The 19749-nt window shown below is 37.0% G+C and overlaps 1 protein-coding gene across 12 annotated transcripts in view; it reads right to left on the bottom strand.

Annotated features, from left to right (window-relative positions):
• The window catches only part of DMD (dystrophin), a 1043904-nt gene that overhangs the window by 188833 nt on the left and 835322 nt on the right, over positions 1-19749 (bottom strand). For all 12 annotated transcript variants that reach the window (XM_063182212.1, XM_063182260.1, XM_063182196.1 and 9 more), the window contains 2 exons: positions 8148-8320; positions 4140-4296 (listed from right to left, as the gene is read on the bottom strand). In XM_063182212.1, the coding sequence (XP_063038282.1) occupies positions 4140-4296; positions 8148-8320 (330 nt within the window). The remainder of the gene's footprint in view (positions 1-4139; positions 4297-8147; positions 8321-19749) is intronic.

Below are 19749 nucleotides of genomic sequence, written 5' to 3'. Positions count from 1 at the left end.
AGGAATTTTTGCTTTTAACGTATTTTAAAGAGAAAGAGTACAATCATATTAATTCAACACATTTGCCAAACTCAATGCTTTTCAAAATATGGGGTTTGTCCTAATTGTAAGAAGAAGATATCAGCTGTGGACCTATAATTGGTTAATGTGTTGAAGTAGGAACTGTACTCCTCCTTAGGCAGTCGTGCTACAGTTTTCATGTGAAAGGGTTTCCATGGAATTGTTAATAAGTATCTTCTGTGTTCATAAATGCTATTTATGCTGTTAATAAAATCACTACACAGCGAATGAGGCAACTCTTAAAAGAATGAAAGACATAGCAGGCAATCTGCATGATGCCTGAGTTACTTAAATTAGATTAACAGTAACATGCACACAGTTGCTAATTCAATTTCACTAAAGCAATATTTTGATACTTAGTAAAACAAAGAAAAATGTAAGATAATTAAATAATGTTATGAAGAACAGGAGTATTTTTTTATCATTGACTAACACCACCACCACTACTCCTCCCCACACATTCTTAGACTTTGGAATGGAGACAATTTCTTTCAAAAGTTGCAAAAATGACCTACTATATGTATAAGTTCAAACAAATAGCAATTATGTGGGTGTATTTGGGATATATTACAAATTTCCTTGTCTAAAAAGCACCTCACATTTATAACACAACAATGATTTTAACTGCATGGATACCCCTCTTCTCAGTTGAGTTCAAGGTCGCCTCTGGCACAGATTCAAGCATTTGAAATTTTAATCTGAATCCTACTCTTAAAATTTTTAAGGCAAATCTTGGCAACTAGGAGCACTCAAGTGGTAAGAATTGACTTCTTTAAATCTCTTTTTATGAATCTCTGTGGTGTTTCAGATGTTCTTCTGAATGATAGAGAGGTTAAATATGTTTGCTCCTCTTTAAATTTTACCTTTAAGGGAAAAAAATAAAAACAGCTTCCAATACTTCTTTAGAAAAAGGATTCAGGCATAAAATCATGTTGGCATTCATCGTGTTGTTTCTCAATTGAATCAGTTAAACTGTATTTAAATAGTGTTCCCCTGATGAGGCTCATTCACTTATCAAGTGAAGAACTTAGCCGGGTTCAGTTCTGGCATTACCTGACAAAAACAATCCTTCACAGAAGGAAAACCAAACATTGTACTTATGAAGAAAGACCAAAACTGGAAATTCTAGTAATTTAAAAGATTGGTCAGATCTGATAGGTGCTTCTCTAATTTACTGAAGACTAATTTTCAGAAGAACAAAATGAAGAGTCAGCAATTCTTTTTCTCAAAATCAACACACAACTACTGTTTAGTTTCACATGCAACACCCTGAGAGATAAGCTCTTCTCTTAAGCAAAGGCCCAAACCTCTCAGCTTACCACTACTGGGCTCCAGTTTTAAGCTAGTTAATTGTACACTTGTGAAAACATTTGAAAACATTTTCCTTATGTTCAGAAATCTGCTAAGCTGTTCATTCTGATATAGCCATTGTATATCTGCCTCTTTAGAAGAACCTGTTAAAGTGAAAAAGTCCAAAATGCCCAGGGGAAAAAAAACTCCAACCAACCAACCAACCAACCAACCAACCAACCAACCAACCAACCAACCAACCAACCAACCAACCATGTTGCAAACATAGATTTTGTCAACAGCAATCTGAAGTCAACTTCCATGTTGACTGTTTTTCCCTTCTTTCTCAGAGACAGTTGAAGATCAGACAAAGCAAATAATAATTTCATGTATTCTGTTATGTTCTTTTTTACCAAAGGGAATCAGCATACCTACACTCATGCTTCTGAAGTGCTACAGAATGGGAAATGGAAAAAGAAGTATTTCTGAAAGGAAATAAAACATTCTAGATTCGATACGAGACAGGATGACCAAAGCTCTGTGTTATGTACCTGCAAATGGCAGAGAAGTGAAAAAAGAGAAGTGAGAGCTATTTTAAGACACCATTTTGCCCCTACTCATGGTATTCTAATTTTATACAATAATTCTCATCCCTTAAAATTCCAAATACTTCATTCGTTTAGTGTGTGACAGAGACATCACTGAAGACTTCACCACTGAAGATTTGCCACCTTTATGATGAATTCTTGGAAACCCTTAAGCTGCTTATAGAGCGATATACAACACTGAAATACTATAAGAAGCAATTTCTTTAGATAAAAAATATTTCTTCTATCTAGGAGAAAATGTTTAAAAATACTTAAATATTATTTAGATGGAAAAAGTTTTGTTGTAACAACTCTATAGAAATCTCTCTCTATCTCTTGTTTTGGCTCAAGAGTTGTCTTTAAAGAAAGAGTTTGGGTTAATGTCACACCGACTGAAAGCAACATCTATATTGCTTCTTTCATCCTGATATTCTGGACGGCCTTTAAAACTACTTTATGGAAGTTGCTACTTTATGGCTAAAACAGACCTCAGGCTTCTCTTAACTTTCATGGTTATATATAATACTTGCCTTAACTTTCTTAGGGGAAAGGTGAAAAAAGGAAAGGTGCTGCCCCATAAAGTCATGGATGTTTTCACCTCACTGTCTCTGTGATAGTGCTTTAAGTCCCACATAAAATTTGGTGAGAAAGACACATCCTACACATCACATCTCCAGAGGGAAGACCTAGGAAATGTGACGAAAATGCCCCTTGCAGAAAAGCATTATATTATCTTAGAAAAATTTGCCACTGGGAGAGACAGAGATGTTTTTTGTTCATCTTTCCCTTTTGCTTTCTCAATCTTTCAGTGAAGACAGGTCCTTGACAAACCTTATGGACACTACTTCCCATAACTTTGTTGCAGTAGAGGAATGCCTGTGTGCCTATGGAAAAAGCCATGTCTCTCTTGTATTTCCTGACTTTTCACAAGCTCAGGGTCTTAAAGCAGCGAGATATGTCATGTTCGCTTTGCAAATTTGATCTCATTATCTGTTCTCAAATATTTCCCTCCCCATGAGAAAGGACAATATCTTAGAGCAATATTTATATACAGCTACCTGATGAACAGAAAAAGCACTGATCCTATTTTGTTTTAAAGCACCATTTCACATTTCTCCATTAAACAATAAAATCAGAGATTTAAGAACTTCAGAAACAATACCTTTTGTGGCAAGTTTCACAAAGGAAGTTACATATATATAGCACAATGCTTTGAGAGGATGATCATTGCATTTGGGATATTCTTTCCTCATGAAATCAAGTTGACAGACTGATAATATAAATTTTTCAATAAAAATTACATTTGTTGGAAATAACTTTTCAGGTAACACCCTGAAGCATAATCGGACATCAAACAGGAAGTAAAAACCTCCTATGATGTCATTAACGACACATGGAGATGAAGGGGAGGAGAGCTTGACTGTATATTGAGCAATAGAGGTACTAGAACCATGACTTCTCATTCAGAACTGAATAGACCTCAATGGCATATGAAATTCAAGACTGTTTAGGTGAAGTACATTGGGTTAGTATCAGACTGGTGTGAATTGATTAAACACTGAAGACATACTTTAACAATACCCTCACCACAACAAAAAAATCTGAGTGAATCTTTGTATGAAGAATTATTCTTGAATTATTATTCTGGGGTTTGCTCATTTGGTGGGTTAAAAAAAAAAGCAACTTCAACAGTACAAGTGCTCTATTTTAGGTTCTCTTTTAATACCAATCTTAGTCTAGAATGGTCCCCCATATGATGCTGTGCTATGGTCTTTCCATAAGAATTCTCTGATGAAACCAGTATGAACCACAGACAGTTATCACAACAGTTTCACGGTGCAAAGCTGTGCAATAGACCTGATACCAGTTACTCGTGTCACAAATGTTCCCAAAATCCAAACTAGGGTTTCAAAAAGTATACATGAGGTTGGAATGTCTGATCCAGAAAAACAATCAGAACTAATTATTTAATCCTCAAAAATTACTAGGTTAGTAATTGTTCTGGCTGTGAAATCTGCCTGTCTGTGACAACTCTCTGAGGGTCATGGGCATTAACACCTCCTTCTCCAAAAGGCTGAATTTCTCTGCTGTGTTTGAAAGCTGTAGCTGGAGTTCTTTCCAACAAGGACTGTGCCATGCAGCACTAGCCAGCAAAGGAAAAAAACATGACAAAAGAGAATTTAAAAAAAAGCACCAACATACCCGATGAATATCATTCTGTTTCTGCACAGTGGGGAGATCTCCACCAATGGGTACTTGCTGCTTTAATTCATCCTCCTTCAACTGCAGCCATGCCAAAAGTTCCTGAAGAGAGAGATGTAATCGCTTCCACTGGTCGGTACTGGCTTCCAAATGAGATCTGAAAGCATGTGTTAAATATAACATAGATTCAGGCACAGTGGAAGTAAAAACCAAACTGTACAAGCTTATTTACTGAGCAAGATCCTAGTGTTTCATTAAGTTAATGATTTTTGAATAGCTTCAGTAGCTTTGAATTAGATTCTGGCAACGCAGATTTAAATTTGGTTCCACAGTCCTGGCTTTTTTTCACATCTCCTGATTTTTGCTTTTGATTCGTTGGGAATTTTTTGCTTTTTTAGTTTCCCTCTTCAGCAGTGAGTAATGGCTATGCTGAATTGTCAGTCTCACTAGAAGTGCACAAATATTATGCAGGACTAGCATGAAAATGTAGTCATCACTTAGGATTACTGGGACATTAATTACCTGAAATGTAGAGAGTAGTTTCTCAACTCAGAGAAGAACAAGCATTTCTCTAAACCACTACACAAACCATTCCACTTACATAGGATTCATTCTCTTAATTTATTAAAATAAGAGAACCAATGTCATTCTTTAAAAAAAGTCACGAGGAAATTGTTAAAGCCAATAGAATACTCATACATTATCCAGCTTAATGTCAGTGCCATTTTAGCAGAGATATGAATTAAACTATTTGAAACACTGGGAAAATTAAAAGACAAAATAACATTTTTTGCAAGAAAGGTCTCCATAAGGATATTTTCTAAATATTTCCTCTGTATGTGCATAAATGTGTTTTTTTGGGATCAAGTACTGAACTTCTAAATTTCAGCAACTGTTTTCTGTGGCTGGACTGATCAAATCTTCACTTTTCTCTGTACTATAGATAAACCCAATAAAATTTTGTCTTTCTGGACTTATCAATATGCTATTTTTTAATTTCTGGTTTGGAAAATAATCAAAATTCACCTCCAAGTAACATAAGAAATCCTCTTAGTAACTCCAACCAAAGGAGTATTACATAACAGTAAAGTAAAAAAGTGTGCTGGGAAATAAAGAAAAATTTTCTTTTATTTCATACAGTTCTGTTTAAGTTCTAGCTTTGTTCATATAACATTTATCTTCTTCTACAGCGATTGCACATAAAATCATTCTCTTCTGACACTAAGAATTCTACTCCTATATCTAATGTTCTATAAAGAAATGTGAAAAATATGGACTCAGCATTTTTGCAAACCTTATTACTTAGTTTGGATATGGAAATGATGAATTGATGAAGGTAGGGACAAGTTGCATTTCTCTGAAATGCTCTGTGAATCCTGTCTTCTTTCCAACCTCTTACATCAGGTAAAGTGGCAAGGAAAGAGAAAGGAAAGGGACAGATCAGACACACACTGACAGAAAATTCAGCTGCTCTCAAAGTCTGTGAGCTAATGCAGAATCTTCTCTTTTTTCAAACTTAAATGCTACATGTGAAGGACACACATAGACCCTACATGTGAAGGACACTCCTAGACCAGGCCTTTGGATCTGTTCTCTCACAGGACACCTGGGAGCTGGGGCAAAACTGCATCACAGCAGGGGAGGCCAGTCCTGCAGGCAGTGAAGTCTGGAGAAGGCACTGCAAGCTAAAAGATTCAGATTATATATATGTTCATATATTATAAATTATTTACAGTTAGGGTGGTGAGGCACTAGAACGAATTGTGCAGAGAAGTTGTGGATGCCCCATCCCTGCAAGGGTTCAAGGCCAGGCTGGATGTAGCTTTGAGCAACCTGAATATGTTCTTCCCCATGGAAAGGGTTTGCAATGGATGATCTTAACAGTCCTTGCCAACCCAAACCATTCTTTCATTCTATGATACCTCTGAAAGGAGCAAGGGGGAGAGAAGCTGGGATATTTATGGAGAGGCAACAACCAGGGCAAGGACCACAGGACTTTAGGACAGGAGGCAGACAAGGAGCTGAGTTTCTGATTCAGGCTGATTCCCTTGTCTCATATTTATCTTGCCATAGACAAGCATCCACATCTTCGGGAGAAGGGCAGCAAATGTAAGCAAACACTTCTTCCCTGCTTCCCCTGGCTTTGCAGGAAAAAATGCAAAAAGAGTGACCTGAAGGAGTTGTGTTACTGCTGTTGTGCTCTGACCTCCCTCAGTTGGGTGATTTTTGTTTCCAGAACCTGTTTTGTTCTGTTCTTCTTCAGGAATATAGTTTTATGCATGCACACACCAGTGTACATTATATGGACACACAAATGACTGTGTTTAAGATATGCAGACAAAAGAGATAATACTAAAACAGTACAAAAACATATTTATAAGAAAGAAAGTGTTTTTTAGTGTAAACTGTGCTGACATATCAGGATGAAAGAAAGTTAGGAATGGAAAAGTGCTTGGCTTCTCTTTAATATCTACCATATATTTTATATAATGCATTTAGAAAAGAATGCCCACCCAGGGTCTTCTGTTTCAGCAGACTAAAAATGGCACTAAATAAAGAAACTTCTGGGACTGATGTCTGGAGAACATTTATTGTGTCTTCTCTAATACCTCTTTTGTGTACGCATTGTTAGTTATGAGGAAATGTATTCCATTCTGTGCTATGGATAGAAAGAGCTCCAAACAGGCAGACTGGGAAGAGCCTTTTCATTTAGTCTGGTGGCCAGCAACACTTGAATGTCTGAGAATTTAGGAATTGTTTCTTATCCTAATCACTAAGTGATTGAAGACCTTAAGCCTTTTATTGGAAGCACAGGTTTTAGAGGGAAGGTTTGTTGATTTGAATGTGCAATGCAGGAAGTCACTGTGATATAACTGGGGCTTACTGGTTCTGACTCAGTTAATGACAATAATACATTAAACTGTAAAAAATGAAAGACAGAAAGTCCCATACATTTAATTACAGATATTTGGACAACTGACTATTTTTATCTCACTGTATTTGAACAAGTTCATGGGTAAAATGCATGCGAGCAAAAAAAATCTCAGACACTTTGAAGGGTTTTAATCCTCTTCTTTTGCTCCTCAGAAGGAAAGAAAAGGAGGAATAAGTCTCTTTTTCTTCAGTTACAAATATATTTTCAGCATCATAGCCTTCATTTATTTTTAATGATTGATGATACAAAGATGGTTTTTGTCATTACACAGCCTGACCTCCCTCAAGACCTGAGCTGAAAAAAGCTAATATTTCATACATTACTTTGGAAAACACTTCTGTCTTTTTCTGCCCTCTGAACTACCACCAACACACAGAAAGTGAAAAAATGAAAAAATGTCCAAGACTGAGTGCAGCTGAGCTGAGTTGCCTATTGCAAAAGCTCTATTTTTTGAAAAAAACTTTCCAGGACAATTTCTTTTGAAATGAGACCTTCAGTCCATTGAAGCCTGAATGACCATTTGATAATTTGTAATGTTACCATTTATTATACTTCTCCTTACAAACGAAAGTGTTTCCTCTCATGATACTCCCTATGAATTTCTTTTACCCCTAGATTTTATTGAGCAATTCTGCCCACTCTCCTGACAACAGTTAAAATCTTAAATATTTTCTCCTCTCATTTGTGAGGATATTTTTAGTTTTGCACTGGAAACAGCAGTCTTTAAAATGAAGCTTATCATAAATATTGGCTATTTAATCACTCTCTTTCATGACTCACTGGTAAGTCATACTCAGCTCTAGAAAAAGCCCACATTTAGAGGGGGTACAGTTAAAGTTTCTTTCTGTAATTACAAAACCCCATCAATATGCCTCACACCCTAATCCTCTACTTTCATTTTCACACCCGAAAACCGAATCGTTCTTACAAAGTTGAGCCAACATCCAAAGCAGCACAAACAATTTCAAAATAGACAAAAACAGTGCTAACAGAAGCAAAATTAAACGTTTTCCTTGCAAATTGTAGCATTCCAATACACCAATGATAGGCTTTTGCTTAGGTTCAGGTCCTACCTAATGTTTAGAGATTTCTTCCTAAGTTCACTCCATCTGAGGTTCATGTTATCCAGACGTCTCTGCAGCAGGGTTGCATCCTCAGAGCCTTCCAGGGACCTCAGGATTTTCTGCCCATTTTCATCCAGGTTGTGAAAGATGTCAGTGTGAGCATCAATTTCTGCCTGTAGTTCCTATGGAAGCAATAGAAAACAATATGTCTGATTTCTTTAAAAAATCACAGAAACTATAATTTTTCAAAAGAGTGAAAAAATCCTCAGTGCAGTACAGAGCACAGGTTTTGATTACTCCTTTTACAGCAGTATCATGTCCTGTATACAAAGCCATGTTTCCCTTCCACATGAAGGCCATTTGCATTGAATATGACCTTTTTTCCCACACAGAACATACTGAACAAAATTTAGAGAGCCAAAGTTGTAGCCTTTGATAGACAGCAAAGCAAAGACAAGATATATTAATTGTGCTGATGTGAAAAAGCAAAGAACCACAAAATCCTCAGGGTCCCAGGTAAATCTGACCTGCACATGGTACGTCTTCCTGTGCAACATTTTCAGTTTGAGCTGGGGACTGCAACACTGGTCCTGCTGCATGGCAAATCCAAGGAATCTAGGAGTCTGCAGCAGCCAGGCTTTAAAATGCCAAGTTCACTCACATTCTGTTGACAGAACGCATTTTGGAGCACAGGCCCCAGCAGTCAATAGCAATAAACAGCCACTTTGTGCTGTATCAAAACACTGGTTGGGGCTGTAGGAGGGCCTGAGAATAGCAAGGACCCAGAATATGCAACTGGCAGCTCATGTTGAACAGCCAACTTTTCTTATCGCCTCGGAACCGCAGGCCAGCTCGAAATTTTGAATTCATTTTTTCCCCCTCATTTTTAGCACGGCTGTTTCTGCCAAAAGAACATTCTTTAGAGAGCTGCCTGGTACCAGCATTCCTGCCTGCCCACACACTCAATGCAGCCTTTGTGTGCTGGCTGCCCTTCCCCAAGACGTTTGCATGCTGCAGCTCCACAAGGTCAGATTCATTTGCAGAGAACAGTGGTTGAATCAAGGTCATTAAATGGAATAAAAATAATAATAATAATAATTCCAACACGTACATGAATGACCGTACATGTACTTTATATGCAGCCACGTTTGCACAAAAGTACTTTTACTTTCAAACAAAGAAGCACACAAAGACACAAAGAAATACTGAATTGTGAATAAAGCTCCACATTTTCTCCTGGGATGCTGGAGCACAAAGATTTCTGGTGGTGGTTTCTTGCTGCCTGAAATGGGAGTGCTAGAGATAAAGTGGGGCAGAGGAAATGATTTATGGCATTTGAGAACAAGACCCAGCACTAACTGAGCATCACAGAGAGTCCCCAATGGAAATTTGTTGTAATTTTCTTCAGAAGAATGACTTTGTAAGAGGGGAGCACACAATCTGTCTACTTGGTCTGCTCTTAATTGAATTGGTTTTATTTGATATTTTAAGTGCAACGTTAGCTGCACTGAATCATGAGTAGATTGCCCTTGTTCACCTCCTGCTGTTCCAAATGTCCTTAACTGGATACCTTTCACAGCAATGATTAGCTTAATATTTGGGGAAGTTTTAAGGTGGGCCAGCAACATCTTTGGTACAGAGTAAGAATCCTTCTCCAACTATTTTACTTATCTGTTGTCATTGAAGCAGCAAAGTACTTAGAAATGAGTTTGATGTACATCAGAGGTAACTCTGAAGAATACAAGTGTACTATAAATATTGTATTTATTTATTGCTGTTCAGGCAATCGACATTTTTTTAAACAGTATTATTAAGGTACATAAAAATGTACAATATTCCAGGTATGACTGTCCTAACTTGAAAATTTGTATTTTATTTCAAGTCTGAATGTTGCTAGCTTCAACTTCCAACTTAATTTTTTTTTTACTTGAATGAAGAATATCCTATTACCAAATTTCTTTCCTTCAATGTATGTATTTGGAGATATTACTTAAACTAGGTTAAGTATAATAATACTGATGTAAAAAGCTGAAACAACATGTAAGAAAGGATAAAGTTCACAGAAAAAAGTTAACTGTTAATGTCTGTATAGTTCTAAGGTCCTCCTACATTTAATAAGAAATAAATCTATTATTGGACAAAAGAATTACATGCACTACCTGTTTCTCAAGTTCTTAGTTTTCAGGGTAGTGATGGAAACACCAAACTTACAAACTTGTTCCTTTTCCTTGGCAAGAACATGTGCATGGAATATGTTGAATAACTGTTCACAATAGGAAGCTGTCAAATCTATGCCCTCTTGGTGTTTTACCACACATATGCTCATAGCAATATATAAGACAAATTGAAGGGAAAAAACCTTTCCACGTTTTTCTTGTGTTTAGAAAATGTGTCTTATAGTCTGCACATGTTATTTCTTTCTCCAGAGACATGCATCATTCTGAAAATAAAAGCAAACCCCATCCTTTTTATTTTTCAGAATACCACATAGTATCACAAAACATCTGGATGGTTAGGTGGACAATGAACATGAAAAGTGAAGTATTCTTATCAAAAGCTTAATACTCAAGACTGAATTTTCCTTATTCCTAATTACTTGTGTATTCTGCACTGATTCTAATGCTCCCAAAAGCAGTTTACTGCAGCTATGCAGAAAGCCTACACCACAAAGAGGCAAGACAACAACTGTGATATTTTCTCCATTTAGGTTGGTGCATTTCAGAACCTTTCTTTGTGACACTTACAGATCCCAAGAGAAGCAGACCATATAAGAAAAAGATCTATACGCCTTTTATTTGTTTTCTGAAATAAATAAATCCATGTTTTAAAAACATAATTATTCTTTTTCTTGACAACAGTAAAGCAGGAAGAGCTATTTAATCTCAAAAATTGCTAAAGTATTTGCAAAAGCATGCTGTCATTACATGTCATACCAAGAAGTATAGCATATAGACTATAGACATATATTATTTATTTTGCTTTCATATTTTCCAATGTGTTCAAACACATGAAAAGACTACAGAGGATAAAAAAATCAATCCTGGTATAATTCTACTGAGTTACAGTTGGAGTGGATGCTGCATTTTTGCTGTAGTTGCTATTACTGAGACTGTGCTGAAAAAAGATTGGCTATCAGCTCTTAAAAAGAGCAGAGAGCAAAATGAAAAGCATCTTTTGATCACAAGTTACTTCTTAGAGTGAGCTGAACTGCCTGGAAAGAACTGCAGCTCCATTATGGGCTGAGTGAAGTCCTGCTTTATTAAGATGAACTTAGATGACAAAAGGCACCATAATATTTGTTTTTAAAAACTGAACATGTATTAAAGGTTCCTACACATTTAAAAAATGTGTATTTACATTATTTTATTCTGTAGAATAAGTGTGCAACTAAGACACAGAACTAGGGTGATAGAGAGATGCAATGCATTTTGCCTTGAAGAAAAAATCTTGTTGGCAAAACAGGGTGAGGAAAGTTGCTCTGTCTGTTTCACTTTTTTTCTGAGCTCTTGCTTGCGGACACCACAAATTATTTCAGAGGAGTACACTAAGGTGGTGAGCACACCCAATGCTGCCAAAAAGGTAGGGGATGGGTGTATTTCTCACTTGGTCAATTCAGTTGTTCCCCCTTGGAATTCCTGCTCCCATTCTCCATGGAAGTACAGCTCCTCATGCCCTAATTCCTCTGGTAGGCAGAAGAAATTCACCTGTAGCTACACAGGTTTTATTTCACACAGAGCCCTTCTAAGCACAGCTGAGCTGTTGCTGTGAAATCCAAAGCACTCAAAGCTCTGTCAGCTTCCACCCAGCAGAGCTAGTCCTGCAAGAATTCAATGTGGTTTGAGATTGAGAAACAATTAATCAGTGTCAATATCCTTCATATCCCACATGTAATATATAGACATGACATGTAAAGGACATGACGCATGTCAAAATCTGCCATTATTTTGGCAATACACCAGAGAGGGATTGATAGTCTGGAAGTAAAATGAAGCCCTAGGAAGAAGGAATTTGTTCTATTTCTTGGACTATAAGTTAGTCATGATAAACATGGAAATCAATGCAGCACAGATGACAAAACATTTATCTTTTATACAAGGTAGAAAAAATTCATTATGCAATAATTTAAAGAAATTAAAGGATCCTAGTTCTCCTCTATTTGCAGCTCTGTAAAGCACATCTTAGCAGTTTAGCAATTGGATTTCAAATTAATTATCTCACTTGATTTCATTTAATTACATCTAAACTCCTCTAAATTTCTGATTCTGCCTAAAGCATAAACTCTGTGTGAGTGTTTAGAGAGTTTGAGACACTTTTCAGTGCCCTGGTACACTCCAGCAGCCTTTGGAGGCACAGAAATCCATGGTCATGGCACCACTCAGGATCATGGCTTAAACAGAGGGATGGTTTTGTGAGTGTTACAGTTCTGGAGATGTTGAATTAAGGGCACAGCAAATCAAATACATTTTAAGCAGTTGAGTGATAGGTTCAGTGCAAGGTGCTGCTTCTTTTGTTTTTGGCCACAGAAGGCAATTTGCACTAGGTTCTACAGCAGTCTCTCCTTGTGAGCTGGTCGTTACCATTGGAACAGAAGCAAATTTATACTTTTTTGAAGGACAACATTTGTATCTGAACATGCTATGATTTAGATTAACGATGGAACAAACCAGTGAAGCATTTCTGGTCCCTTGGAAGTTCTCTCTTTTAAATGTCACAGTTCTTTTAAAAACTGGTTGTTGGATTTGGTTTTGCTTTTTGTTTTTTTCCCCTTCTTTGACGCTCCCCATTCCCCCATCAAGTTCTTAAGTAATTTGCTCTCCCAGTCCATAAGCAAAACTTTTATTGAATCTTTAGAATGAGACCATTCACTGAACAATTTACATAATGATAAAAACTTCTCAAATGAGATTTAAAATATAATTAAAGGGCAGACTTACTGAGTTAAAAGCATTGTTGTGAAATAGCTATACATCACCATGCCAAGAAGCCTCCTATTCAGCTAGCCTATGGCATGACCCCAATTCCAGTCTGGTGTGATTACATCTCCGAGTTTCATGCTAATGACTTGATTAAAAAGAACGATAAAAAGGTCCTTTCCATTGTGAAGATAAGCTTATGAATATAATTAAGGCATTTCTGGTTTCCCAACACATTTTTCAAGATAAAAAAGGGTAAGAGCTAGTCCTCTAGAAGAGAATCAAGTGCTGATGAATGGAAGCCAAAAGTATAACTGCCCTACAGAAAGAAATCTGTGTAAGTTGCATCTATCATTGATAGGGTTTAAAATTCTACAAGTCCCAGAATAAATATGTAACCAAGCTTCATATTCAAATGCTACTTCCATCTAACAGAAGATCAAAAAAAGCTTTCTTTAACAAGTTGGGCCCTGTTTTCAGAAAATATTATTTTTATAAACAGGCAAAAGAGCCTTCAATTTAGGTTATATTCAGATTTCAAGAGACTTCATGGTGCATCTAAGGATGCAGCAATCTCTTGCTGACAGTAAATGCAAATGCAGTGTGGGCTCCTTGATTTCAATTACATTGGGCTGCCTCAGCCTTGGAACAGTAACTGTTTAAGAGCACTAACCCAATAACTTGAACATATACTTGTCTCTAGTGTGCAGATATTTATTCACAAACCTGATATTTTGCCCAGAGCACAAGGTCTTATATTTCTCCCTTGATCATAGCAAAATAATCAATTTTTTGAGACTTCTAATAATTAATTTGTATTCAATTATTAACTAAGGTCATGTGTTTGGAAGGAATTTCTGGACTTCTTGGATATGTTTTTTGAAGACTGAGAAAATTCCTGCTTTCATTTACATGTAATGAAAACATGAATAAATATATAAAATAAAGAAACACATGTTTAAAGAAACAAATCTTTCTGCACTTATAGTTTCATTTAGGATTTGATCCTTTTCTAGAGAAATATATCCTATTCTGATAATACTGACTTCAATGGATATTATTATTTTCACTGTCTCCTTTTCTTGTCTTTATACCTAGGATGGAAATCCTAAATAGAAAGAAACATCGTGTTAGTCTGAGGTTACACTAATGAAGAAAAATTCCTTGTAGCCACAGAAATGAAGAACTTTTACTGTGTGATGTAAAATATAAATATGTATTTTACTAACATAGCCTGTACTCTCTTTCAGGCAAGCCAATCCAACAAGGCAAACAAAGCACATTTTCAAGTAGGAGTTGCAAGTGTTCTATGTGTCAGAAAATCAGCCACCTCTACTGAGATGTCTAAGAATGGGCTCAGCTATCTGCCTTTGAAATCTGTATTTGAGATTAGAGTGAGTAGGAGGGAACAGCATAAATGTGCAGAGAATCATACACACCATTTTCTGAAAACTGAACCATTACAAACCAGCAGAGTTTTCTGGGTTTTAGGAGGTCTGCTCCCACCAAATATGCTCGTCCCAACCCCTGTACTGCAATGAATGTCTGATCCCACTCCATCTCACATGCTGTCAGCACACTCACCCTGTCAATCTTTTGGCAACATTACTGCAGCAAAATAATTATCCTGTTACTTTCAGTATGTCTAATTTTTCCTCTCCTCTCTTTCCAGAGGTCAAACAGTAAAGCACGAAGAGCATCTTCCTCTACAGGAACGTTTACTTCCACTTAGTTACTCATGCAAGGTCCTACAGTCCTGTTGCATAGCTTGCAGAGTATTTACCATTTACCTCTCTTAGTTCTGCTGACATTCCAGTACTTCTAATTAATACTGATTTCCTTTTATAACACACTGGAAAGGCTGAAATACAAAACTGTCTCTAGGTCTAGAGGAAAAAAATCTTATGAAAGACAAAAGGACAGGTTTTTTGTCTTCTTTTACCAACCAAACAGTGAAAAATATTTGCTATCTGCTTATTATAAATGACCTTTTCTAGAAGAAAAATGTTTTGTACATAAAGAAATATTTGCTTCACCATATACCAACATGTAACAATAAGGTATCTCATGTTTTAGCACCTATGATACTCATGTATACATTCATCCTTCCCGAAATACATGAACATATACAATCCTCTTTCAGATCCTTCTTAACAAAAATTGAAGCCATTTTATACTTAAAAGAAATTATTTCTGTTTGAAGCATTATCCTAATTTCTTCTGTTACAAATAATTTTTGCATTCTTCTTTTCTTTTTAAAAACATATCCTGACATTTAAAGATTTTGTTGGTAATGTTGTTGTCTGGAGAAAAAGAATTGGTATACCAGTTTCATAACTTGATTCTCAATTAACTAAAGAAACATAAAATCTTTTTAAAAGAGTACAATCCAAAACAAAAAGCAGAAACCAGAGACCTCATATGTTACACATTATTAAAACTGGATCAAGCAGAACAATAACTATTATGGTTTTAGGACTCCTTTTAGAAGGAGTTTTTATTGTTCTATAGGTGATTAGGTTTCAGTTAGGAATTTATACCATTTCAGTTGTTCTCTATGAGCATGCAAGATCCACTGCAATTAACTGTTCTTAATCAAGAACAGGTGAATTGGTGGGCATTATGCAAGAGACAACATGGGAAAAGCTCCAGTGCTTCTGCACGACTTGTGTCAAATCCTCCCTACTGGAGGTGTCCTGAGGAAGGGCCAGGAAGGGCAGGCACTTGGGAAAAGTACACTTCATCTTGATTTTCAGTGGAAATCCAGGTCATGCTAGTGTGGCCTCAGGATCTTCTGACTTCCTAGGCTTTGAGCAAGAGATGCCAGTAAAGTTACCCCAGAGAGAAAGCTGCTGTGCAGCAGTCAAGTGTTATCAAAGTCACTGTAACAATTGATGTTGGCTGTTCCTGCCACAGCAAAACAGAATGCACCAAGTGTTGGTTGGCTTACTCATTAACACAAGCTGGGTTTAAACTGCCACGAGGAAAGTTGGTTTTATCTCACTGCTGATGTTTTAACTGCAATCCTGCTCAGTGTGAGAGGCACATCACATGTTTAAGCACTCAGTGAGAGGCCAACAGGCCAAAGCTCTCACTTGTGGCCTCTCCCTCTGGAAATGGACTCCCCTCTAAATGCACCAAGGCTCAGGCAGCCCTGCAGAGCAGCCCCAATAGGCTGGCACAGCAATAGGAGGAGTTGTCAGGACCAGGACCAGGGTGGCTGCAGAGAGGAGCTGCCACCAGCTGCAGGGTCCTGTGGGGAAGGTGATGCCACCACCTCCCTCCATGGGCTTTCTCTTCTGACCCTGAAACCCCAAATCCTCACCCTGCTCACACCAACTCTGGCCACAACACCAGGGCTTCCACCTTTAAACCTGTGCTGTGTCAGTACCCCAAACTCAACAGCTGAATTAAAATGGGTAAAAGGAATTAAATGAATTAAAATGTTGTCTTGCTGTTGCTACTCTGCCCTCTGAGGTGTTCAAGCATTCCAACTGCTGCTGTACTGGGGAGGAATTTGACAGAAAGGTCCATTCTCATTAGTTTTCAGCTCTAAGAAGTTCCATAGCTCTTTATGTTTTTCTCAATAAGATGAACCACAACAGACTCGTGTTCTGCATGATTTATTTTAGGTGCCTTAATAATGTATGTTGACTGTCTTGAAATAAGCAAATAACAGGCAAAAGTTCAGAGCCTGAAAAAATAATTAATTTTTAACAATATCCTTCAAAATAGCAACTTCAACTAACATATTGATTGGTCTCTCTGTGGCAGTCTAACTATGTTTTGCTGCTGCCAGAATTCAAAAGCAAAATGGAACAGAACTGCTGTATCAAGGGGTCTCTGAATAAGATTTACATTCTGAAAATAATTATTTGGTATTTTCTTGGATTTGCTAGCAAGATGCATGTACTCCCACAGTAAATACAGAATCAGGTTAAAATGGCAATATCACTGAAAAAAATAATGACATCCCCAGCAAATTCTGACATGAGATAAACTTGTATCTCAACATATTTTTTTAGGAGACAGGTTACTTGGGGGTGAAAACTAACTTCTGTTCATGTTTTTCAGTTTGAAATTTAAAAAAAAAACAATTTATTTGAATCACTGAGTTTCTCAAATCCAGCAGTCGTAAACAAGTTAACTTATTCCTTCTATCTTCCCTTCATTCCAGGAACAGAGAAATAATTCCACTATCATAATAAAACCTAAAATATTTTAATTCAGAAGTCATACTGGTCAGGTCAGGTGTTTTCATCTAGATCCAGATAAGAAAAACAGCTCCAAGACCCAAAGGCAAGAAGGTAAGAAAAGTGAAAAGCACACTTAAAGTATACTCGGTAGTAATGAAGGAACTGAGGTGAGCATACAATAATGGAGGTAATAGAGCAAATATATATGAAATTAAACAAACAAACAGACAAAAACCATGCTTCTCATCTAGAATCACACTCTTTCTCTTTAAACTTAAATAGGAACTCAGGGTTTAGATATGCTCTCAGAAGACAGAATTCACTCAGTAAGTCACTATATCAGGCAGATCTTAAATACTGCAGGAAATTCATATGCTCCTACTTAGGTTTCTGTAGAGATCAAATATGCCTCTTCACCTACTGTCACTCCAAAGTATTCCATCCAGTCCCAGGTTTATACCCTGGAATTGCTTTTATGGCTCTTTGGTCAAGATTACTATCAAACACTTTATAAAATGCTGACACAGGACACTGCAAGTACTTGACCTCACTGCTGATCACATCAAAGTCACTCTCATATCCAGAAGTTTTGGATGTGTTTTTTTCATTGGTCTCAATGATACACTAAATGTGACACAAACACACGGCTGAGAGACATTCCTTCAGAAAACAGTTCATAAAATAACCTAAGGTCTCACTTATTCATAAAATTCAGGAATAGACTTGGAAGCAGAGCTCAAGCAGCTCAGAAAGCTGAAGACTTTGCTCAAACATGCAGTCCAGCCACATTAATTATACCACCCAAAGCTAAAAGACGCACTGAGGAACACTGCACAGTACCACGGGCAATCTCAGAAATGACACTGTCAAAAACAACACATCAGATTGCAACAAAAAAGAACTGACTGTCAGTTTATTGTTCATAATAAATGCTAACTGCTTCTCAAGACATGAAGTTGTATTTTAATGAAAATGAAAATTAAATGGAAAGGACACTTATTGTGGAATCCAGGCTTGCCATAACTGTTTTACCTCCAGTAGCTTTTGCAGCAACTGTGTATACAAATGGCTTCTGAATGGCATTTGTGTGACACACCCAAAGATACCAACACCACCTGATTTGTATGAATCCTGCTGACAGGAGGCAGGAGAAGTAGGATAAATTCAGTTTAAACAGAACTGCTGTCATCTGAAAATGGTCCTCCCATCTCTTCAGATTCAATCAGAACAAAAACAATACCCACTACTAAAAAACAAACAAGCTCCATACTTAATTCAATTCTGAAAAAAATACATCTTGCTCATGCACACTGTGGTGGGTTGACCCTTTCTGGATGCCAGGTGCCTCCTCAGCTGGATGTGGGGGAGAAGATAAAACAAAAGGCTCATGGATGAAGGTAAGGACAGGGAGGGATCACTCACCTGTTACCATCTTGGGTAAAACGGACTTGGCAAGGGAAAATTAGTTTATTTATTATCAGTCAAATCAGATTAGGATAATAAGACATAAATTTGGATCTTAAAACATCTTCCTCCCACTCTTTCATAAAATCATAAAATGGCTTGGGTTGGAAGAGACCTTTGGAGACCATCTAGTCCAGTCCTTGAGCATGGGTATTTTTTTAACCACAGGAGGATGCTCAGAGCCCTGTTAAGCCTCACCCTGAATATTTCCAGGCATGGAGCTTCCAATAACCTTCAGGGCAACCTTTCCCTGTGTTTTAAAACTGTCATTGTTAAAGATTCTTCCTTATCTCCAATCTAAATCAACCCTTAGGGGAGCCACCCTGTAACTCCCCTGCCCCCAAAACCTGGCCACATAAACCCAATACACACACTAGTTAGTCCTCAGTCTGTGTGTATCAAGCTCAGAGCAAGAAGCAACACTTTTAGAAAAAAACTCTGCTTTGCATTCCCTTGACATTAACACCAACTATTTCTACTGTGCATATAAAGCAACTTTGTAACTTTCTTTATATTGCATTCACAGTGATTACTGTTCTCACAAAGCTGTCAATTGAACTATGTCATGTTCAGATTTTTAGAAAACTCTGCAAATTTTAATACCCACATATTCAAATTACTTTCATACCTAAAAAAGTGAATGAAGAAAGACGTGAGGAAATTATAATGGGGTATCTGAGTTGCTGTGTAATATGTGAGTGATCACAGAGGGATAGTTTCTACCTTTGTGTCAGGGAGTACAGTTTGCTCACAGAAACAAACCCAGAAGTTACATGCTCTCTATGGAAATAAGATCTCTTTTTTCCCTGTAATCCTCTTTGAAGTGTCATTATTTCTTTCATGAGAGAATTAAAAAAGACCTGTGTATGGATTTTAAACCCAGAAAGCTAAGCACAAAAGAAGAGACCCATGATATATTTTGAATCTTTGAAAAAAACCACATTTTCTGTCTTATTGGAAGTGATGTTAAATAATTCCTATAACAATTATATGCTGATATCTGCATATGAATTCCTAATAACAGAAATTCCAGGTTAG

This window comes from Melospiza melodia, chromosome 2 (assembly GCF_035770615.1).
Source record: "Melospiza melodia melodia isolate bMelMel2 chromosome 2, bMelMel2.pri, whole genome shotgun sequence".
Classification (NCBI taxonomy): domain Eukaryota; kingdom Metazoa; phylum Chordata; class Aves; order Passeriformes; family Passerellidae; genus Melospiza; species Melospiza melodia.
This window is presented reverse-complemented; position numbering and strand designations above follow the sequence as displayed.